Source organism: Macrotis lagotis, chromosome X, assembly GCF_037893015.1.
Source record: "Macrotis lagotis isolate mMagLag1 chromosome X, bilby.v1.9.chrom.fasta, whole genome shotgun sequence".
Taxonomy (NCBI): Eukaryota; Metazoa; Chordata; class Mammalia; order Peramelemorphia; family Peramelidae; genus Macrotis; species Macrotis lagotis.
In genome coordinates this window covers 125,486,389-125,510,924 of record NC_133666.1, presented here as the reverse complement: position 1 = coordinate 125,510,924, position 24,536 = coordinate 125,486,389, and the positions used below count along the sequence as shown (strand labels likewise).

Genomic DNA, 24,536 nt, shown 5'->3' with positions numbered 1-24,536 from the left:
GCTTTGCTATTCTGTTCTAATTAAATGTTTTGCTATCCCAAGTTATAGTTCTGGATTCATCTACTACTCACTTGTTAAATAGATACTAAAGTGGGGCTCAAGTCATTATTTTTCTCCATGACAGTGAACCTAAGAAATCTGATTACAGATTTGAATGAGTATGATACCCATTACACATGCATTTGTTTTCTAAAAGGGGTGATATTTTTTCTATTGCAAGATAAAACTCCAATGTCCTCTCAAAGGTTAATAAGAAAAAGATTAAAAGGTGCAAATAAAAAATATAATTCAAAAATACAGTATAAGAAACCACACAGCACAGGAATGAAATATAAGAATGAAATATGCTATAGTCAAGTATAATACACTAGAAAAGCTCTTTCCTTCTTAGGTAATTTGATCTTTACCACTGAACAAAATAGTGAATTATACCTTCACAAGAAACAAAGGCCTTTAAATAAACAACAGAGGGTTCTCCAGTTATTATAGAGTATGTTGCTATAATAAATTTTTATGGAGATCACTTGTTTTCAATGAATAGTTCTTAAACTGATTTTAATGATTAGCTATATAAAAATTAAATACCAAGAACTCTTTCATTACATAAAGACTAAGCCTTTTAGTTATTTTCAATTATATTAGGCCATTTACCCTAGAGCATTTCTTTGGATAAAGCTCAATAAAGTATTGCTTATTTTGTCATTTGGAGATAAATCACTTTCCAAACTGTTCTTAAAAGTATAATTTTGGAGAGCTTTTACTATGAAACACTCATACAAAAGAGAAAAAGCAAATGAAGTGCCATATATTTGATCTTTGAGCATATGCTAAAACAACAGATTAAGTTTTCACATAAATTCATTCCCTGATGAACACATTCTATTTTATTTAGGTTGCAAAGCTACAGAATATATTGTATGGAATAAATATTAATTTGTGGTACTTTTTAAAAAATACTGATCTCAATTTCCCCTCTCCCCTCCTCATCCCAACATAAACTAAAAAGCAACTTGAATTGAGCCAGGATAAAAATATGCAGAGTTCCAGTGTTCTATATTAGATTTCATATCCCTAAAATGATATCACTTCCTTAAATTACTGTACTATTTAGCATCTATATTACAAGTAGCTGCTAATCAGAAAAGATTTGTTGGTCAAGGGGGTAATTAGGCCTTTTTCTATCTATCATATGATTAAACATTAGAGTTTGCAGTCTTTCTGTAAACAGGCAAATAAAACTGAATTTTCAGTATGATTTTTTAAGTTAGGTTACAGATGTGAGAACAACTATACTATACAGTATCTGACGTCATTCCACTGATGCAGGGGTCAGAAAATTATAGCCTATGGATCAAATCCAGTCTACTATCTGTCTGGTTTAACAACCCATAAGCTAAGAATAGTTTAGCATCATTTAATATTGTACTCTGCTTTTCTAGTGTTCCATGAACTAAGAATTTTTTATAACCATTCTTAGTCCACATTACAGTCACCTAGTCCTGGGTTGGGGGAGAAACAGTCTGCTAACCCCTGAACTAAGGACTTGATTCTTACTGAAATGAAGAGAAATTACACTTTGATTTTCTGGCTCAGTACCCAGACATGAAGATCCATAATGTCCTACCATTCAGCATATGGGGGTAGCTAGAAACTAAGTCCTATTATCACTAGGAAGTAAATGGAAATCACTAAATTTAGGGCTAATCACAATGATCTGTCCGCTGAGACAATGCCTTCTGACTGGTATCAGAGAAACAGTTCACACAGTTAGTCATAGCTCTCAAAAACAGTCCAATAAAGGGCAACATGTCCAGGCTGCAATTGTATAAATTATAGAGGTAAAACAATAAAAACATATGCAAAGATGATGTGAGTTATTTATATTTGTATATTTTGCTAAGCAATTTTACCATGGAGGATTTTAACGCATTTTATGGACATCATGCTGGATCGTTGTCAGAAATACATTATCCATCTGGGCCATTGGAAAACCAAATGTTAAATTATTCTAGGGCATTAAATGACAGGACAATTTAACTGGTAATTCTGGCAGTCACCCTACTTTGCTTCCTGTCCCTCCCCCCACAAATAAAACCAAAAAAAAAAAATTCACCAAGGGCAAGAAGCAGGAAAAGCCCCCAGAAATGAACCTTTAAAATGAATTCAACTGATAATGATGCAGAAGACAAGCAGGGTTAGAGGAAGGAGTAGAAAATCAGTAACTTCCAATATTAACTAATTATCCTTGCTAATGACCTGCTGAGCTCAGTTGTTTCTACCTACTTAAGAAGTAACAAGCTCCTAAGGCAAAACCTCCAGTCACTTATCACAGATTTTTCCCACCAATATACCTGAATGAACAGATCTCTAAAAACAGTTCTATATCTTGAGATCAGCTTGCTAATTTGTTAATATACATTTCCTTGAAGGATCACTTATTAGCTCTTTAATATTTCTACTGCCCCAGTTCAGGTACTTACCATTTTTCACATGAACAACTGTAATAATCAATTTTTTTTTGGCTTTACATTCCAACACTTTTATTCAATTAAAAAACAACAACAACAACAAATCTTTTCGTCCATCTTTTTAGTAATCTACCAGACATCAAAGAACAAAGAATAATAGTAGAATAGAAAGTTTTCCCAGTCTGCTTTTTCCAATCACCATACACATAGTTACTAAACTGATATTCCTAAAACAGGAAGAAACTGCTCAATAAACTCTAGTTGCTCCCTCTTGCCTTTATCATTAAAAAAAAAAATACAAACTCAACTAGGACTTTTTAAAATTTTCAAAATCTGTCTCTGCAAACTTTTTCAACTTGCTCTATATTATATTTCTTCATGCATTTTTCTGACAGACATGCTACTTGTTTACATGTATATACTATACTATACTATCTCTGTCCTCCCAGATTTTATGTGGTCAGTTTAAGGTAAAGCAATAAATATTAGTGATCCATGGAATATACTATATAGAAAATATACTCCCCTATTACCTCCACTTCTCATAATCCCAGGCTTTCTTGGGTTCAGCTCAAGTGTCATCACTTACAGGAAGCCTATACTGATCCCTATGGTTAGTACCTTCACAATGAAATTTCTTGTATCTACTTTCCACCAATAAAATGTAAGTTCTGTGAAGGCAAGGGCCATCATTTTATACCTCGTCATTGCCAGTATTTAGCATTGTATCTTGCTAATTGAATGAATTCATGAAGGTGTTTTAATGCACAGGCAGGATTTCATGGGCTTCCTATGCCCCTGATGATCTATATTCTCTCTCATCCATCACTTGGGTCCTTCAGTGTTAAAGGATTCCTAAACAATTTCCCCAAGTAGTAGCAACTACCAAATCAATTTTCCTGTTTTTCATATGGGGAAGTATACCTTCTTCCACTTCCCTCTCTCACTCTTAACCATACATTTGGAGATGACAATGGAGCCAGGAATGAGAACAAGGTTTCTTTCCTTCCCTGCTACATGAAATTTCTTTTCTCTCTTTTTTTTTAATCTTTACATTTTTAGCATGTAGCACAATGCCCTGTGTATTTTTTTTGGAAGGGAAGAGGGGATCTAGACCTAAGATTTTATTTATATTTTCACTTTTTATTATTACTTTTAATTTAGTATATAAAAATAATTTTTACCATTTGATTTTAAATCTAAATTCCCTCCCCTATTTCCCCACTCCCCTTATTGAGAAGGAAAATAATTTGATCTAGATTATACATGTATAGTCATGTAAAACATGTTTCCATATTAGTCATATTGTAAAAAAAGCATAAACCAAAATAAAAACCCAAGAAAAACCATGAAAGTAAATAAGTATTCTTTGATCTATATTCAGACTCTATCAGGTCTTTCTCTGGAGATGGATAGCATTTTTCATAAATTCTTCAGAGTTGTTTTGCTGAGAATAGCTAAGTCATTCACACTTGATCATCTTCCAATTTTGCTGGTACTATGTATTACAGGTTCTACTCATTTCACTTTGCATCAGTTCACATAAGTCTTTCCAGAGCTTATCATTTCTTGTAGCACAGGAGCATTTCATGACAATCATCTATACATCACAAATTATTTAGTCATTCCCCAACTGATGGGCATTCTTCAATTTCCAATTCCTTGCCACCAGATAAGAGCTGCTATAAATATCTGGGGACAGTTCCAAACCACTCTACACAAAGGCTGAATCAGTTCACAGCTCCATCAACAGTATATCAGTGTCTCAATTTTCCCACATCTTCTTTAATATTTGTCATTTTTCTTTTCTTAGACTTGTGATTTTATTGGTAAAATAAGTTCTAAGGTGAGGAAACTATATTAATGCCTCAGAACAACTATCCAACAACTTTAAATGTCAGAGTTTTCTAGGACACTTAGTTTCCCAGGGTAATATAGAAAATACATATCAGGGGTGGCTAGGTGGCACAGTGGATAGAGCACCAGCTCTGGAGTCAGGAGTATCTGGGTTCAAATCATACCTCAGACACTTAATAATTACCTAGCTGTGTGGCCTTGGGCAAGCCACTTAACCCCATTGACTTGTAAAAACTTTAAAAAAAATAGTACATATCAGAGTTAAGATTTGAACCCAGGTCATTCTGACTCTGAGGTGGTTTTCTATCTACTATGCCATGCTTTTTCCCATAAATGTTTGTTGAATTGAACACAAATTCAAGCAACTTTTTCACTGATTCTTCACAATTTTAAGGTACTTTACCTGGGATCAATCTGTATGATCTTCTTGTTTAGCTGCTCGTATCCAAACTGGTTTAACACAGTGACTATAATCATAGGCGCTAAAGACTGAGCAGGTTTAGTAAACAAAGCATTGGTCCCAAAAACCATTGAGGAAAGGGGTGATCTATAATGGATAAGGTCAGAATAAATTAATTTCATACTCAACTATTACTAACATTTATTTATTCATATATGGAATCTGAAATGGAAGCACTGTTTAAAAACAGATAAATAAAATCAGAAAAGCCAACTAAAAGGATGAATATTTACATACCCACCTGTAGTACTCAAATGAGATGATTCTTAAGTATTTTATATATATTAATAACAAAAACAAGTTTGCATAAATCTGAGGTATTGATAAATTTATGGTTCAAAGCAAAATAATTACCAAATGGTTTTTTGATTCAATCTTTATGTCTCATGGGACTATGGGGTTTGAAGCCATGGTGACATAGCCCAGCTACTGCTGGATATAACCTAAGAGAGAATCCTGTTACCTGGTTATCCCATTAGTTTTAATCAACTAAAGAATATCTTATGGAATAAAGACAGTTAATAATACTGAAATTGTATTGAGTTTGAAAATACAGACTAAATTGCCTGAAGTTTTTGCCTGAAATTAAACCATCACAGAGAGCTGTAACAAGGCCCAGAGTTATAATCCTTGTGGACCACTCCCAAACTAACTCAGTGTATTCAGGAATTTGGAATCTGGAGGTAAGGATTAAGTGATGTGCTCCTGTTGAGTATCTTTGCCAATAAATAGCCTTGATCAATTGAGTGGTGAGTGTGGTTTTGCTCCTTGACAAAAGAAATCAAATAAAAATGTAGAGTCTTGTGTTTCAATAAGGGAATCACCTGGAACTTTAAAGTAAGTCTGAATGATGAATAACTTCTTTACAACAAGCCAAAAATTTTTTTCTCATTAATTTTTAAAATGTCTGGTAGGCAATTAAATAGCAACAAAGATGGACTTTGAATTTTGTTCTTGAGATGTCATGGAACAAAAGTTCAATCTCTTCTTTTACAGGAAGAGTGAATTTGAGTTTTGTGTCAAACATGTACTAGTTGGTAAATGATTTCAAAAGTTTCTGAGAAGTATATATTTTTTATTTTCTGGGAAGGACATCTTTATTTTTTAAAAAAATTTCACTTATATATGTTGTTTTGGTGAAACAAGTGCTTCCCAACAAAGTACATTCCTCCAAACAGCCTCAAAAAACCACCCAACTGTGACTGCCATTGATAGCACCTGTTTCTTAAAGAGAATGTCTAGACTAGAGCATGAACTTGGGAGTCAGAAAGTACAAATTCTGGCTCAGTCATGTATTAACTATGTGATTCTTTTTTTTTTTTTTGGCAAGGCAAATGGGGTTAAGTGGCTTGCCCAAGGCCACACAGCTAGGTAATTATTAAGTGTTTGAGACCGGATTTGAACCCAGGTACTCCTGACTCCAGGGCCAGTGCTTTATCCACTGCGCCACCTAGCTGCCCCAACTATGTGATTCTTAAACAAGTTACAGTCTCCAATAATAACACAGTATATTATTTGTTTAAAAAAAAAATTTGGTAATCCCTAAATTAATATATAAATGTCAGCTACTGCTACTATTTTTTCCTTTTGGCTTTTATTGATTGTCAACAGAAAGGTAAAATTTGTCTTTTAATTTTATTAGTATGGTACAACACTTACTGTTGAACTTTACTTTTGTTCTCTCAAGGTGCAAAGTAAATCTTTCTTAGTAATAGATGTATTTGATTCCATGCACCTTAGAAATTATAATATCACTTCAGGAAAGGGGAGAAAATGACCAATGTCAATATTTGGTTTTTATCCTGGTCCTATGAGCTCTCTCAAAGTGACAACTTTTAAGAGCAATAGAATTTTTTTTTAAAAAAAAGGCTATTTTATGGTCTTCTTCAAGGACATGTGTCTATCTATAAATAAGTTATTCCACTTTGGCCATGAGCCCTAGTATCTTGATCTGACAATTGAGGAGGATGGATCAGATGACCTCTGAACTCCCTTCCAGTTCTAAATCTATGACTGAAGATGTTTTGCAGATGAAAACATAATTGAAATGCAGTAATTTTATAATCTATACATGCTGAGTTTTACAATAAAGGAACTTACTTCCGTTTGAATTTCAGTACATCTGCATCAATGATGTCAGCCAGAGGCAGATTGAACAAACTAAATGAGGCTTGAACTATTACCCTAGGAAAAGAAAATATATATACATAAGGAGGATTATCAAAACCATAGGTTTTTGCTTTTTTTTTTTTAAAGAAACAAATCAAGTAAAAGTCTTTATTTGGTTTAAAAATAAAAGAAAGAGAAAATATAGAAGGCATATACCAAGAAGAATTGGCTAATATTTTTATTTAGGTTATTGCAAGGCAAATGGGGTGAAGTGGCTTGTCCAAGGCTACACAGCTAAGTAATTATTAAGTGTCTGAGGCTGTATTTGAACTCAGGTACTCCTGACTCCAGGGCAGGTGCTCTATCCACACTGCCCTCTTGGCTAATATTTTTTCCCCCTCTCATGAACAGAAGATTCCAAGGCCAATTTGCAAGATGGAGACTGCTCCTGAGAAAGGAAGATCACTCAGAAACAAAGATTCAGACATGAGAAGTTGTTAGCTCAGATAGACACAGGCTATACACAAAGCTGTAAGATTGTCCATACTGACATTAAGGCAGCCCCTGGAGGTAGGACGCTAGTGTCAGATGGAGACTTCATTTTTTAAAAATAGTTTTAATGATGTTTCAATCCATGAGAAGTATCTTACAATAAAGTTAAACAATTAAGCAAAACTAACAATATAGTGACCTCATCTGAAAGTACAGGCAACATTTCATACACATTCATAGTACTGCTCCCACCTCTATTTAAAAAAAAAAATAACAGAAATCTATATTCTCTTCTAAAGGCAGTTAGTTAGTGCAATGGTAAGAATGGTAGACCTGAAGTCAGGAAGACTCATCTTCATGAGTTGAAACCTGACTTCAGACACTTACTAGCTGTGTGAACTTGGGCAAGTCACTTAATCCTGTTTGCCTCGGTTTCCTCACTTGTCAAATGAATTGGAAAAGGAAATGACAAACCACTCCTGTATCATTGCTAAACCCCCACCTAAAAAAAAAAAACCAAAATCAAAAACAAATACAAGAAACCAAAGAAGTCACAAAGAGTTGGACACAACTAACATAAGTGAACAACTTTCCTCTCCCTCTCAACTCTCATGCCACTGAAAAAAAGAGAGAAGAGTGAGGCAGTTAGGTGGTGCAGTGGATAGAGCACTGGCCCTAGAGTCCGGACCTGAGTTCAAATTTGACCTCAGACACATAATACTTACCTAGTTGTGTGACCTTGGGTAGGTCACTTTTGTAAGGCTATACCTTACAGAAACAAAAACAAAACAAACTCCTCCTAACAAATATGCACAGTCTAGTAAAACAGATTCTCTCCTTGCCTGTATACAGAAACATGGTCTTATTCTGCCACACTTTAAATCTATCACTTCTCCTATCATCAGTCCTTTGGAATTATGGATGGTTCTTGTATAAATCATAAGTTTTATAGTTTTCAAAGTTGCTCCTCTTTATAGTATTGCCATTGTATAAAATTCTTCCCCTTGTTCTGCTCATTTCATTCTTAATCCGTTTATAAAATTCCTTGAAATTGATTTTTTGAATATTGATGTTATTATAAAATGTTTCCTAGTTCTGCTTATTTTACTGTTTCAGTCTTTCAATATTTTGTTTTTAGGTTTTTGCAAGGCAAATGGGGTTTAAGTGGCTTGCCCATGGCCACACAGCTAGGTAATTATTAGGTGTCTGAGACCAGATTTGAACCCAGGTACTCCTGACTCCAGGGCCAGTGCTTTATTCACTGCGCCACCTAGCCGCCCCCAATATTTCTTTTAAATCCTCTATTTCTTACAGTATTATAGAACCTTCATACAGTATTATAGAACATTCATAAACCATAATTTATTCCACTATTCCTCAATTAATGGTCATTCCCTTAGTTTCTGGCTTTTTTTTGCTATGACAAAATGAGCTAAAATATGTATATACATATACATGCAATATGCATACACAAAAATATATATTTGTACATCTACATGAATATATATATATATATATATATGTATACACACACACATAAAACCCTTTTTTGTTTCTTTGATTTTTGAATGGAACAAACATATAAGTGGCATACTGGATCAAAGGGCATGTACTATTAGTAACTTTTTATGGATAATGCAAACTGCTTTTCAGAACAGCTATATCATCCACAAGTCTACAAATAGTATATCAATATGCCTGCTTCCCCAGAAACATTTCTCATTTTCTTTTTTTGTCAGTTTTGTCACTTTGATGGGTGTGAGGTAGAATCTCAAAACTGTTTTAATTTGCATTTCTCTAATTAGCAGTATTTTTTCATATGTTTATTGGTATCAGGGTTTCTTCCATTGAAAACTGCTCATAATGTTAGACCATTTATCGACTGGGAAATGGCTCTTAGTCTTTTAAGTTTGAATGATTTCCTTATATCATGAAAATGAGACCTTTATCAGAAAAAAAATTGGAAGCCAATAGCAGAAAAAAACATTAAGAAAGAAAAAAAAAGACTGGCAGAAAACTACAGGAACAAGAATCATAGGAAAAGTCAGAACAAAAAAAGTAATAAAACAAAGAGGTATAATCTGGAGAAAGGAACCTAGATCTTACTTATTTTTTTGGTTCTGTGAGTCATAGGAATGTGTATGTTTGGGCAGGAAAGGGTGATGAGTAAACCATAGTCACACAGAATACCAGCAAGAAAATCTTTTCTATATCTGATATCTGTGTTGAGTGATTTTAAGAAGCTGAGGAAGCTTCTTAATGATGTTCTCTGGGTTTCCTGATATGTGTGTATAAGCCAAAGAAGTTTCCTGAGGTATCCACAAAATGGCACCTAGGGTCTCCTGCCACTAAGAATGTTCTAACACTGGTTACAAGAAATAAAGGTAGGGGCGGCTAGGTGGCCTAGTGGATAAAGCACTGGCCCTGGAGTCAGGAGTACCTGGGTTCAAATCTGGTCTCGGACATTTAATAATTACCTGGCTGTGTGGCCTTAGGCAAGCCACTTAACCCCATTTACCTTGCAAAAAAACCTAAAAAAAAAAAAAGAAATAAAGGTACACACATGCCCCAATTGAATATGTAATAACCATAGTTTTCAACAGAAAACCCCATAACCTTAGGGAGATAACTTCTTTAGGAAAATTTTTGTTTTTCAGTTGATCAGTTGTGTCTTACTCTTTGTGACTTACATGGACCATATTCCATGGACAGTTGGGGCATGTGTGTCTGTGAGATTTTCTTGGTAAAGATGCTGGAGTGGCTTGCCATTTACTTTTCCAGTAGATTAAGGAAAAGGTTAACTGATTTTCCCAGGGCACACATAGTAAGAGTCTAAGGTTAGATTTGAACTCAAGTTTTCCTGACTCCAGGCACAGCACTCTAACCACAGAGTCACTTAGCTGCTTTCTAAGAAAGTAATAAACTCTAATTTGTCTTCTGGATTAAAAAAAAAGTCTTGAAAATATGAAACAGGGGCAGCTAAGTGGCAAAGCAGATAGAGCACTGGTCCTGATGTCAGGAGGACCTGAGTTCAAATGTGATTTCAGATACTTAATACTTAGCTGTGTGACCTTGGCAAGTCACTTAACCCCACTGCCCTGCAAAAAAGAAAGAAAAAAAGAATATACAAAGCAATTTCTAAGAAAAAATAAACAATTATTTTTCTTTTGGATGGAAAAAATGCAATTGTATTTTACTCTTGCTAAAATTCCCAATATTCATTACCAGATTAATGAACTTGACTCACACTGCTGATATGAGCTCTAATATACCACTGAAACACATCTGAAATTTTTCTCCTTGCATGAAGACAAGGACAGGTAAAGTACTAAATGGGAAATATAAAATCAATTATGTTAAGGGATGGGGAAAAGTCTAAGTTAAAGTAAAATAAATATGCTTTAATTTTTAAAATCTATAGAAATTATTTTTAATGAAAATCATTCCTAATTTTTATAGATGAAATAGGTAGACAAAGATATGGTATGAGGTGAGAGGAATCCCATCTAATCCTTACCATCAGAGATCAGTTTGGGTTACCCATTATCCTTACTGTGTTATCTTTAAAACAAAAATGTGTCACTAATATGAATTAATCTGAAAGAGCGTCAATGGCAAAATGGACCTGAGGTAGCAGTATAAATTCTAGGGGAAAAGAAGAAGGAAGTAAAAAAAAAAAAAGAGGAAGTAAAGAAAGGAAGGGTGAGGGATTATTTTAACTTTAGAATTGTTTAGAGTTCTGCCTCAAGTATTTAGCAATTAAAACCCAAAAGGAGACATACAATCCAATATGTCCTTTCTTTGCACAAATCAACTTCTTATTGCTCTGAAACTAACCTCTTCTATAATAAGTAATGTTTGTCCTTCATTCTCGAAGGACATCATGTCATCAGGAAGGTAATGCTGTGACAAGCAAGTGAACTGAATTTGAGTGAGGGGAGGCTGTGCTAAGTCACCAACCTCACTTTTCCCTCTGGAGTCATCTGGGTCCAGTGGCCAGATATTAATCAGGATGACTAGAGATGATTCTGGATGAGAGGCAATCAGGGTTTTAAGTGACTTGCCCAAGATCACACAGTTAGTAAGAGTCAAGTGTCTGAGGCTGGGTTCACATTCTTGTCCTCCTGGCTCCAAGGCCAGTGCTATATCCACTTGCCACTTAGCTGTTCATCTTCTGTAGACAAATTCAGAGACTTCAGTCAAAGCACATTTTTACCTTAGAAAGGGGGAATGAAAAGAACTATTGCAATTTTCAAAATTTTTCCTTCCTAATTGGCAAATAGTTATGAATTTAAGATCAGTAAAATTATACTTACATGTTAGCTGTGAGATAAAAAGCCAAAATGTAATAGTGTTCCTGTCCCAGGAAAAGCATCACAATTGCAGCTGCTCCCTCTATATAGAAGGAAATTAAAATGACCTTGTAGTATCCAAACTTCTTGAGCCAGGAGTGGCTAATGAGCACAAGAAACTAAAAGAAAAGGAGAATGACACTGGGTTTAGAAGGGCCAGACTCTTTCACAATTCTTATTTATGGAAAGTGAGATAATAATTCTCATTATCTGCTATTAACTATTAATATAATTTATATATCAAATAGCTAAAATAAATATTAATGAAATAATCATTCATTATTAATAATTAATTAAATTGTTGCCTACAGATAATAATTCTCATTAACATAATGCCTTATAGTTTAGATAATATTTTTTCCAGGTGTGAATTTTCAGCCTAGTAAGATGGCTACATCTCATTATATCTCTTAGCACACAAGCAGAAAGAACTGCTGCTATTGATTGTCTAATAAAATTGTTTATTATGTAGCTGGTCTGTAGACAAAGTATTTTACATATATCATGTCTCCCATATGATATTCACAACAACCCAAGTGTGAAGTCGGAGGTAAAAATGTAACTTTCCTGATTTTTTCACAGATGAAGAAGCAGGCTGAGAGGTTAAATGATTTGCCCAAAGTCATAAAAATGGCAGAGCCAGTACTTAGAAGATTTTCTGACAACATATCCAGGCTCTTTCTATCCCATGAGAGTTGTCTTGCTTATGCATAGCCAATCTAAAAAAATCCATCAAAGAATAAAGATATCCTGCAACTAATGATTTATTGTTTTATTCCTATGAAAAATTACAAATGGTTCCCTATAATTTCATTTTTATATAAATATAAAAATTCTTGTAGAATTTAATCAATCATGAAAAAGAACACACTGCTTAAAAAAAAAAGAAGGGGTAATGGTATGGTATGGTCTGACTGATACAAATCTAAGGTCATAATCCATATATGAAGGGTTTATTTCACAATCCATCTCTTATCACCTCACTAGTTTTCAGAATATGTAATTTAATTCAATAAATAATAAGTAACTATTACTTTCTAGGCACTTTTGCATTTATTGTATTTCCTAAATTCAAATCAACAAAATGTTTGTTATTCTACATTATATATTTTTCTGCTTTATTTCTAAGTCTGACATTTTCTTTTAAGACATAATAGTTCTTGGGGTGGCTAGGTGGTGCAGTGGATAAAGCACCGGCCCTGGAGTCAGGAGTACCTGGATTCAAATCAGGTCTCAAACACTTAATAATTACCTAGCTGTGTGGCCTTGGACAAGCCACTTAACCCCATTTGCCTTGAAAAAACCTAAAAAAAAAGACATAATAGTTCTTTTTTGGGGGAATACTTGAAACAGCAACTTACTGATCTATATAGTTCTATTCTATCCTATTGTGTGTGTGTGTGTGTGTGTGTGTGTGTGTGTGTGTGTGTGTGTGTGTGTGTATATATAGTTCTATTGTAATAAAAAAATTATGACTCTATTGTGTTTATCCTTGTAATAATTTTATGGGAATGAGATTTACTCTTTTAAGTGAGGTTGCATTACATTCACTTATTAAGTAAAAATGTACAATGTGGAGGGATTTTATAATTCAAAATTAAGCTCAAAAAACAATCATCAGGAGTGGCTAGGTGGCACAGTGGATAGAGCACCGGCCCTGGAGTCAGGAGTACCTGAGTTCAAATCCGGCCTCAGACACTTAATAATTATCTAGCTGTGTGGCCTTGGGCAAGCCACTTAACCCCATTTGCCTTGCAAAAAACTTTTAAAAAAATTATCAAAAGAAACCTTTTCGGATTGTAAAGAAGAATGTTACACATAACAAATTTCCACAATGACTCAGTCTGATAATATATTTCTCATTCTTGTGCCCTTAAAATTTAAGAGAAATTTGACCAAAAGATTTTGACATTCCTTTCCTCTATGTGTCTTATGACTTTCTAAACATTTAATAAGGGCAGGAAACAAAGGTGCTTGTGTATATTAAAGATAATATAGCTCTTTCAGGAACAAGCTAACACTTTATTTTAGTCCGTGTGTGTGTTTGTATGTGTGTGTGTGTGTGTGTGTGTGTATAAAACAGGGATAAATGGGGTGATCTCATCTGATGGTGTTATAAGTTCTACATCAATGACTCAATATCTCACCTAGGCCTTTGAGACACCTCGTTGCTATCTAGGTTGGACTCACTCCACCAACCTGAAAAGATCAATAACATTGAAGTCTGCAGTCTCTAGTTTGGAATTATGTTTAACATAGTTGTATGTGTATAGCTGATATCAAATTATTCACTGTCAAGGGGAAGTGAAAGGGGAGGAGGAAGAAAAATGTGGAATTCTATCTTACAAAAAATGAATATTGAACACTATCTTTACATGTAATTATAAAAATTAAAATAATTTTTTTTTTTAGTTTTTACAAGGCAATGGGGGTTAAGTGGCTTACCCAAGGCCACAGCTAGGTAATTAATTATTAAGTGTCTGAGGCCGGATTTGAACTCAGGTAACTCCTGACTCCAGGGCTGGTGCTTTATCCACTGTGCCACCTAGCCACCCCAACAGTTATTTTTAAGATCTAAAAAGTGTGATTATTTGTAATGGCTAATAGTAGAGCTAAAGAACACATACATTGTGATCTCAAGGGCTACAAGTGGTGAACAGGGAAAATCTATCTCCCTTCAACAGGGTTACTCCTAGGACCATAAGAGTTTGATGGAAAAAATGCAATTGCATTTTACTCTTGCTAAAATGCCCCTGTTTCTGGGGCAGTGTTGATTTTTCTCTCTGAGAATTTAGATCCACCAGACAGAAAGGAGGTTGGAGGAGTTTCAAATAAGGGGGTTGGACTTGGAGTAAAGTTTTTAAGCTTTAGTGTATAAATTAAGCACACTCTTCCTAACATTAAACAGTTCCCATATAGGTGAGGCATCACTCCCACATAAGAGTTAAGGGATTCAAGTCTTCAAATCTACACTGCAGATCATTTTCTCTTCAAAACTGTCCAAATAGCATCTGAAAGCTGTCTCTTCATACATGAATAACTTTTAATAGTTCATGTTAAAACAAGATTCTTTTTTCTAATCATTTTAGCTATTAAAAAGTATCTTATATTTGCTGACAATTCATTGATCAATCAAGTTCAATCATAATCTGTTCCCAAACATGCTCATCAGTTACTTTCCTTCTTGCTTTTGATCAGATCCTTTCAAATCTTAGAATGTACTACTTTTCTCTTGTTGGCTGAAGGTCTATTAGTCCTTTAAAACCAACTTAAATGCCATCTTTTCAAGGAAACTTTCTTGATTCTTTTGGGAATGGCTCCCCCCCCCCTTAAACCTCATGGAGCATTTTGTTTTGAATTTAATTCATTCATTATATATATTTTTTTAGGTTTTTGCAAGGCAAATGGGGTTAAGTGGCTTGCCCAAGGCCACACAGCTAGGTAATTATTAAGTGTCTGAGGTTGGATTTGAACCCAGGTACTCCTGACTCCAGGGCTGGTGCTGTATCTACTGCACCACCTAGCCGCCCCTAATTCGTTCATTATAAAACACTGTATATTACAAATATATTTCTATCTTATCATCTCCTAAACAAGATGGAACAACAGAAAGTACCCTGGATCTGGAGTAAGGACTTTGAATACTCTACCACTGTTTGTGCACCTATGCACAAGTATAACCTGTTACTTTACTTAAACCTGCTTACTCATCTGTAAGAAGAGGAAGCAGAACTGGATGACTGTCCTTTCTTGGTCTACATCTATGAGCCAAGACACTAAGTTCTATGATAGTGGGGTTTCATCTGATCTCCTTGACTGCCTAACCCTCATCACCTGAGTTAACTGAAGACTATCTTATTTTTTTTTTGCAAGGCAAATAGGGTTAAGTGGCTTGCCCAAGGCCACACAGCTAGGTAATTATTAAGTGTCTGAGACTGGATTTGAACCCAGGTACTCCTGACTCCAGGGCCGGTGCTTTATCCACTGTGCCACCTAGCCGCCCCTGAAGACTATCTTATTGAGAAACTTCTGGGAACAAAAGGGGGTTGATTGGACAGGGAAAGGCAAGATTGTTACCTAAAAAGAAGTGAGTCATACCTACTGATTGTTTTATAGAATGACTTGGTAAAAAGTGGTTCATTATATCACAACAAAAGCTCCCTGAAGACTTTTTGATTCTCCATGATGTCATCAAAGTTTTTGCTTCTCTACATGCCTGCTCCCAATATTGAGGGTAAGATAACTATGGAAAATACATATATATATATATATATATATATATATATATATATATATATATATATATATATATATATATATATAAAATATGGATGCATGATGGAATGAATATATTTCTGCTTATGTATGAGTTTCGGTGTTTGTCTAGATGTGCTCTCAGTTTGCCAGAATTAATGGAGCTTCATATTTAAAAGACCCATGTTAGTTTGTATAACAAATTACAAAGATCAGATATTTACTTGCATTTGTTTTATTTCTTCCTTTCTCTGGTCTCTTGACAATGGCTAGTTTGGGGTAGTGCTGATTTTAAAGTCAGCACACAGTTAAATCTTGTTTCATCCCTGTAGGAAAGATTAAAAATGCTATTACATACCTGTGGACAAATAAACCCTGCCCCATACATGATGCTCCTCATAGAAGAAGAAAAAGCATCTTTGGGGATGAGGTTATCTGCAAAGATCATCATGAAGTTGCTGAAGAAGGTTAAATGGAAGACTTGGAAGAAATTCATTGCCAAAAAAAGCAAAAAGTTTTTCTGGGTTAATATCTGTTTGGTCAACAAAATGACTGAGGCCCAGGAGAGTTCAGATTTACTTTCCAAAATATTGTTTTCTCCGGGGCTTCCTTTAAGTTCATAGTGACTCATACTGTAAATACCAGTATAAAAAAGGCAGGCAGTAGCAAGAACAGCAATGACAATGGAAAAAGTCTGGAAACGGGGTAAATTTTCCATGTTATCAGAGATAAGGCCACAGAAAAGTATGCTGGTAGATCCCACTAGTGATGCCACTTGGTTATATTTAACAAGCTGAAGTCGGCTCTCATGTTGAGTAGAAATCTCTGCAAACAGAGCACACTGGGCTAGCTGTACAAATGTCAACATGCCATCAAAAGCGCATAAGGATACCATAAGGTGAAGCCCGCTAAGCCAATCACCTTGATGGTAATTTCTCCAAGGGAACCAAGGAATCAGAAAAGCCAATGCATAGAACGGGGCACCATACAAGATCGCAATCTGACGACCTGAACAATAAGATGCCTTGGCGTTGTCTTGAATATATCCCAAAAGAGGGTCATTAAGAGCATTCCAGATCATAAAAATTACCTAGAAGAAAAAAAAAACATGCAAAGTTGTTTGATCAATGCAGAAATAAAAGTAGCCGAAAACCAATTTTTTTTTTTAATGTAATGAGATATTTAGTGTTTAAACTAAGTAGTCTCAGTTGTCTTATGGATTGATTAGTAAGGTAAAAGGTTTTTTCCCAGAACTGTGATTCAGACCAGGCTACTTCTACTGACTGAGCCTCTGGGAAACAAGTAAACTGGGAAAGGCACTTATAGTAGAAAGAGCCCTTAACCAAAAACATTCTCTAATCACAACCCTGATACTAAATGGGTGACCTTGGAAGAGAAACAGAATTTTTTTTGTTTCTCAATTTCCTCAGCTAGAACCAGAAGAGGCTGAGCTGGATGATCCCTAAGGCTCCTATAACTCTGCAATTTCAACAAATCAAAGTAACTCTATAATTTATCAGGTTTTTTTTTTTTCAGAACCAGCAGGGGGCATGTATATTAAAAATGTAAGATCCATTTGAGATTTGAAATGATATAACTAAGGCAAAAATAACTTGGCTTGTTCTAATATAACCCCACCAGGAAAATTAAGACCCAAATCTTTTCAGAAATCAAGATACTATTATCAGAAATGAATGCAAGAATTTCTGATAGTTTCTGTCACACAAATTTTTTTTAGGTTTTTTTTTTTGCAAGGCAAATGGGGTTAAGTGACTTGCCTAAGGCCACACAGCTAGGTAATTATTAAGTGTCTGAGGTCGGATTTGAACTCAGGTACTCCTTACTCCAGGGCCGGTGCTCTATCCACTGCGCCACCTAGCCATCCCATGTCACATAAATTTTAAGGGTCTTTTCCTCATATATTTTATGTATCTTCTGATGAATGTTCAATAGCTATTAACAGATTTTTTGTTGGTTTTATTTATGCTCTTAACATCTTTTGCTATTCACTCAACTTATAAATATCTACAAATAGTCCTATAAAGGAAGTCAATGTCAATATTTTATGATTTTGTAAATATAATAAGACCTTAATTATCTAGCCTTATCAGAGAACGAACTTTACATAAATGATATTCCACTAGGTATTAAAATTTTTCATTTTAGACATTTCTGAAAAAAATTCACTGTATTATTTCCCTTCTGCTTAGATAATAGATTTTTTGATTTTGACTTCTCATTGGCATAGGAAACTTCCAGTGAAGAAATTTTCTCAATTATTGCAGAACAGCAAGTATTCTTCAATTCTGCCTAGGGTACTGGGAATTTAAGTGACTTGAGGGTCACAGAATCAGCATTTTCCAGAGTCAGGATTTGAATTCAGAATTAATTCAGAATCCAGTTCTCTAATCACTATACCAGACTGCCTCTCAAACAATATATATTGAACATAATTCAACCTTTTCTTGATTATTATTATTGTTATTATTATTATTTTAGGTTTTTGCAAGGCAAATGGGGTTAAGTGGCTTGCCCAAGGCCACACAGCTAGGTAATTATTAAGTGTATGAGATCAGATTTGAACCCAGGTACTCCTGACTCCAAGGCCGGTGCTTTATCCACTGCGCCACCTAGCCGCCCAAAAGATTCTTTTGTTTTGTTTTTAGGTTTTTGCAAGGCAAATGGGGTTAAGTGGCTTGCCTAAGGCCACACAGCTAAGTAATTATTAAGTGTCTGAGACCGGATTTGAACCCAGGTACTCCTGACGCCAAGGCTGGTGCTTTATCCACTACGCCACCTAGCTGCCCTCTTGATTATTAAACCTAATTATTATAGACATATATTATTATATAGGGTAATATTATATTCTATATAGTATTTTTTTGCCATTTTCCCTTGCTCTCTGCCTGAAACCAATCCCTAAATCCAATGCCTTCTACTTTGATGTTTCTAATATACTACATATAATAAATTAACATATAATTAATCAAACTTTTTAAAAAATATATACTACATAAGAGTTAATAAGGCTCTAAGTCAGGGGTTCTTAACCTCCTTTGTATCATAAGCCCTTTTGGCAGACTGGTGTGACCACCTTGTCAGAATAATGCTTTTAACTGTATAAAATACAAAAAAGAAAAAACACAAGGTTCTAATGGAAATGCATAGAAAGGGGCACCACACAAGTTCGCTATCTGATAAGCTTCATTTTCCATACAGATGACTCCCCTTTTTTTATAAACAAAAGTAAAAAGAATGTCATTCTCTTTTTTTTTTTAAGTTTTTTGCAAGGCAAATGGGGTTAAGTGGCTTGCCCAAGGCCACACAGCTAGGTAATTATTAAGTGTCTGAGACCGGATTTGAACTGAGGTACTCCTGACTCCAGGGCTGGTGCTTTATCCACTGTGCCAACTAGCCACCCCAAAAAGAGTGTCATTCTACAAGTCACTAAAACTTACTTACAAATTATATATTTTTATATATATATAATATATTATATAAGTATATATAAATTATATATACTTACAAATTATATTGAAATACAGTTAGAAAAATATTTTAAAACTAAGTTCTTGTATCCCAGTTTACGAACTTTGGTCTTGTGATTAATTTTTTTTTGGGGGGGGAGGAAACAATCCAGTTAAGTGATTTGCCCAGGGTCATACAATTAGTAAGTGCCTGATATCATATTTGCCACCTTGATGCCCTGGTCTTGTGATCATTAAATGAATGAAATTTTTAATTCTGGTACTTTGTAAGAGTTGTTTCTATTGATTGGCAGCCTTTTTCTTTCAAATTTTTGGTTTCATATCTTACCAAAGGAATGAAATTGTTAGATGACTTACTGGTTGACAGATGAGTTATTATCATTTGTAAATGTTTGTGTGTTTATGCCAACTAATTCCAACCTCCTGTTGGATGTATAATGAACTCTACTACTCACTTGTCAAATATCTTTGTTCATCCTACACAAATGGGTAATTAGTTTTTAAAAAGACTGCATTACACTAGCAGTTATAGAATTAACATTTGATAACTTGAAGATTTCACAGCCAAAAGATTCTAAACTGCTTTCCATAGTGTACACAAACTCCTACAGACTTTGAGAGAATAGCTCACAGATGTGTCCCAGTATTCATTGCATTGCTATGGAGAAGAAGCATTTTTGACCAAAAGCAAAGGACCATGAGAGAACTCTCTTACCTGAGACCGGTGAAAAGCAGCTTCTGAAATCTTGTATTGCTTCAAAAAAAGTTGCATGTAGTAAAAATTAAAAACCGTGTTCATCATTCCAGTCCCTAGTGTAGTCATGGAATATGCCAGGGCATTGGCATGAATTCTTACAAGCTTCATTTTCCATGCAGAGGACTCCCCTTTTTTTTATAAACAAAAGCAAAAAGAGTGTCACTAAAACTATCACAAAGTTTGAGAGAAACAAAAACCTCTCGGATTCCAGGGTATTTAATTATACTGAGAATGTGTGGTTAAATAAAACCAAATAATTTTGAATGACAATATAATATCACACTGATACAATATTTAAAGAAAAATTTAATATGAACAACCTACAATAGGTTGAAACTGACTAGTTTTTACTCAGAAAAGTGATGAATATAGAAAAGCATAGAGATCAACATGAAGTGCTACAAAGTAAAATAAGCAGTCAACAAAATAACATACAGTATACAAAGATAACAGCTATGTAAATGCAAAGACCCAACACAATTCAAAAGAAGGGACATGAAAAGTCACTCACACCCACTCCCAGTCTGGTTACAGAGGTTGGATATCTGCAAGTGTATACTGCACATATTTTCAGATTTCTTCAATTGATTTATTGTATTGATCAATTGTACTGATCAATAATTTTGATTTTTCAGCTTCATTTTTTTATTTGTCTTAAAAATAATTATTTATATGAGATGGTTCCCTAAGAGGGGGAGGAGTATATAAGAAATGCCAACACATTAATAAAAACTTACTTTAAAAAAAAGTTTTAGCATCTCAATTTGCATATTGCTAACTCTGGAAGAATATATCTTGAAATTACTTTTCATGTTTATAATATCTAACTAGTATTGGTAATGCGTGATACATGGTATGTTTGTAGTAATATACAAGCTGACATTTTTACAGCAAATGCTGACAAAGACTCTCACTATTTGCAAAGGAAATTCAACTCATGTAAATCAGTCAACAAAAGGAGAAAAATCAAATCAGCCTGCCTTGAAAACATTTTAGTCAATAAACATCTGATCCACTTGCTAATCAAATAAATGTGTAAGCCAAGAGTAATATCAGCTTAGAATATAAACTCTATTGTAAAATCTTATGAATGATGATGACAAAAGATTGTCAACAGTACTCCCTCATAAAATAGGGATTATTAGCAAACGGAAAAATATTTTCAGAAAGTTTGGCAAGAGAGTCAATTCAATAAAACCATCTTCAGAGCTCATAAGGATGAAAACTGGAGGACCACAAACACATCACACTTTATACTCCAAATGTTAAATTTTCTCTAACAAATATTTGTTTTCATCAATGGCAATAGAGTCAATGTTGAACTCTAATATTAATTTGAATGTACTACATGATGAACAGAAATGGTATAAAGGAAAATAAAGATGGAAAGAACAGTTAAAATAGATCAATTATACATACACAAGGAGTCCAACATTAGATGTGACAAAATTTTGAGACTGCTATAATGCTGATTCTCAAGAGGAAAGGATACAAAAATATTTGGAAAAATCAAGGACTTTATTCCTTTTATTTTTGCAAGGCAATGGGGTTTAAGTGACTCGCCCAAGGTCACACAGCTAGGTAATTATTAAATGGGGGGACATTTGAATTCAGGTCCTCTGACTCCAGGGCTGGTGCTCTATCCACTGTGACACCTAGCTGCCCCCCTACAAAATCTTTATGAAAATTACCTATAAAGATATGAACTGAGGGGCAGCTAGGTAGTGTAGTGGATAAAGCACTGGCCCTGGAGTCAGGAGTACCTGGGTTCAAATCTGGTCTCAGACACTTAATAATTACCTAGCTCTGTAGCCTTGGGCAAACCACTTAACCCTGTTTGCCTTGCAAAAACCTAAAAAAGAAAAAAGATATGAACTGCATCCTTGAAATTACTGGGAAGAGAACAGGCAGGCAGGTTTTCCCCAAGTATTATATATTATTTTGTAGACATCTTTACAGTCACATAATAGACTGAAAGATGTCAAAAACTTAAGATCCCATTGTGGATGCAGAGTCAAGATGATGGAGTGAGAAAAAGCAATTTGCCTGGTTCTCTCAGATCCACAGTTACCTAGAAAATGCACCAGGCCAAATTCTGAATGGTGAAGTCAAGAAAAAAATCATAGTGAATAATTTTTTTCAGCCTGGGACAACTTAGGGAAACAGAGCTGTGATGTCTGTGGACAGGTAATGTGGGCTGGTCAGAAGCAGGCAAAGCAGCAATGGACGGGAAAGCTTTCTAGCATGCAGAGATTGAAAAAAGGCCCAGAAAGAGCATTAGAATAGGAAGAACCAGGGAATCCCACTTTGGAAGATCAAGAGGTACAAAAACTACTGAAGAAAATAATTTCTTGAAAAATAGAATTGGTCAAATAGAAGGTAGTGAATAATTCTGTGAGATATACAGAAATAATAAAGTCCAAAAGGGTGAACAAAAATAGAAGAAAATGTGAACTATCTCATAGGAAAAGCAACTGACCTGGAAGACCATTTAAGAATTACTGGATTACCCAAAAGTCATGAACAACAACAAAAGTCTAGACAACTTATTTCAAGAAATAATGATTCAACAAGCCATTGCTGAACTCCCTAAAAAAAAAATCTCCAGGGCCTGATGGATTCACAAGTGAATTCTACCAAACATTTAAGGAACAATTGGTTCCAATCCTATATAAACTCTTTGGAAAAATAGGGAAAGATGGAACTCTGCCTAACTCTTTCTATGAAACCAATATGGTACTGTTACCTAAACCAGGAAGAGTTAAAACAGAGAAAGAAAATTATAGACCTATCTCCCTGATGAATATAGATGCAAAAATCCTAAATAAAATCTTAGCAAAACGACTACAACAAGCCATCACTAGGATAATACATTATGATCAAGTAGGATTTATTCCAGGAATGCAGGGTTAGTTCAATATTAGGAAAACTGTTAGTATACTCAATTATATCAATAACAAACCTATCAGAAATCAAATGATGATATCAATAGATGCTGAAAAAGCTTTTGACAAAATACAGCATCCATTCCTATTAAAAACACTAGAGGGTGTAGGAATAAATGGACTGTTCCTTAAAATAATAAGCAGTATCTATCTGAAACCATCAACAAGCATTATACTCAATGGAGAGAGGCTAGAGGCATTCCCAATAAGATCAGGGGTGAAACAAGGGTGCCCATTATCACCACTACTATTCAATATTGTATTAGAAATGTTAGCATCAGCAATTAGAGAAGAAAAAGAAATTAAAGGAATTAGAATTGGGAAGGAAGAGACAAAACTCTCACTCTTTGCAGATGACATGATGCTCTACCTAGAAAATCCCAAGAAATCATCTAAAAAACTACTGGAAACAATTAGCAATTTTAGCAAAGTTTCAGGTTATAAAATAAACCCTCATAAATCCTCAACTTTTCTATATATATCTAGCAAGAAACAGCAGGAAGAGCTAGAAAGAGAAATCCCATTCAAAGTAACCTCAGACAATATAAAATATTTGGGAGTCTATTTGCCAAGACAGACTCAGAATCTTTTTGAAAACAATTATAAAACACTTCTCACAAAAATTAAATTAGATTTAAATAACTGGGCAAATATCAACTGCTCGTGGATAGGTAGAGCTAATATAATAAAAATGACAATTCTACCAAAACTAAACTATCTGTTTAGTGCCCTAACGAGTTAGATAAAAATTGTAAGTAAATTCATATGGAGAAATAAAAAGTCAAGAATTGCCAGGAGCTTAATGAAAAAAAGTGCAAAAGAAGGTGGCTTAGCCCTACCCGATCTAAAATTATATTATAAAGCATCAGTCATGAAAACTATTTGGTATTGGCTAAGAAATAGAGTGGTGGACCAGTGGAATAGACTAGGTCTAAAAGCAGGAGATGATTATAGTAATCTTCTGTTTGATAAACCCAAAGAGTCTGGCTATTGGGATAAAAACTCCCTCTTTGATAAAAATTGCTGGGAAAATTGGAAGTTAGTATGGAAGAAACTTAGATTAGACCAACACCTCACACCCTTTACCAAGATAAGATCCAAATGGTTACAGGACATAGACATAAAAAACAATACTATAAGCAAATTAGAAGATCAAGGACTAGTCTACCTGTCAGATCTATGGAAAGGGGAACAGTTTATGACTAAGGAAGAGTTGGAGAACATCACCAAAAACCAATTAGATGATTTTGATTACATTAAATTAAAAAGCTTTTGCACAGATAAAACCAATGTAACCAAGATTAAAAGAAATGTAGTAAATTGGGAAACAATCTTTACAACTAATGATTCTGAC

General features: G+C 34.6%; 1 protein-coding gene and 1 long non-coding RNA gene across 3 annotated transcripts in view; one reads left to right on the top strand and one right to left on the bottom strand.

The window, feature by feature from the left end:
* LOC141500028 (uncharacterized) overlaps positions 1-12,524 on the top strand; it is a 54,601-nt gene extending 42,077 nt beyond the window's left edge. The window contains exons 4-5 of the long non-coding RNA XR_012471825.1: positions 10,615-10,706; positions 12,321-12,524. This is a non-coding gene — a long non-coding RNA (uncharacterized LOC141500028). The remainder of the gene's footprint in view (positions 1-10,614; positions 10,707-12,320) is intronic.
* The window catches only part of LOC141500025 (transmembrane protein 180-like), a 66,098-nt gene that overhangs the window by 27,364 nt on the left and 14,198 nt on the right, over positions 1-24,536 (bottom strand). For both annotated transcript variants that reach the window (XM_074202885.1, XM_074202883.1), the window contains exons 2-6: positions 20,196-20,365; positions 16,351-17,082; positions 11,703-11,857; positions 6,886-6,969; positions 4,729-4,872 (exon numbers count right to left, since the gene is read on the bottom strand). In XM_074202885.1, the coding sequence (XP_074058986.1) occupies positions 4,729-4,872; positions 6,886-6,969; positions 11,703-11,857; positions 16,351-17,082; positions 20,196-20,345 (1,265 nt within the window). In that variant the 5' untranslated portion in view covers positions 20,346-20,365. The remainder of the gene's footprint in view (positions 1-4,728; positions 4,873-6,885; positions 6,970-11,702; positions 11,858-16,350; positions 17,083-20,195; positions 20,366-24,536) is intronic.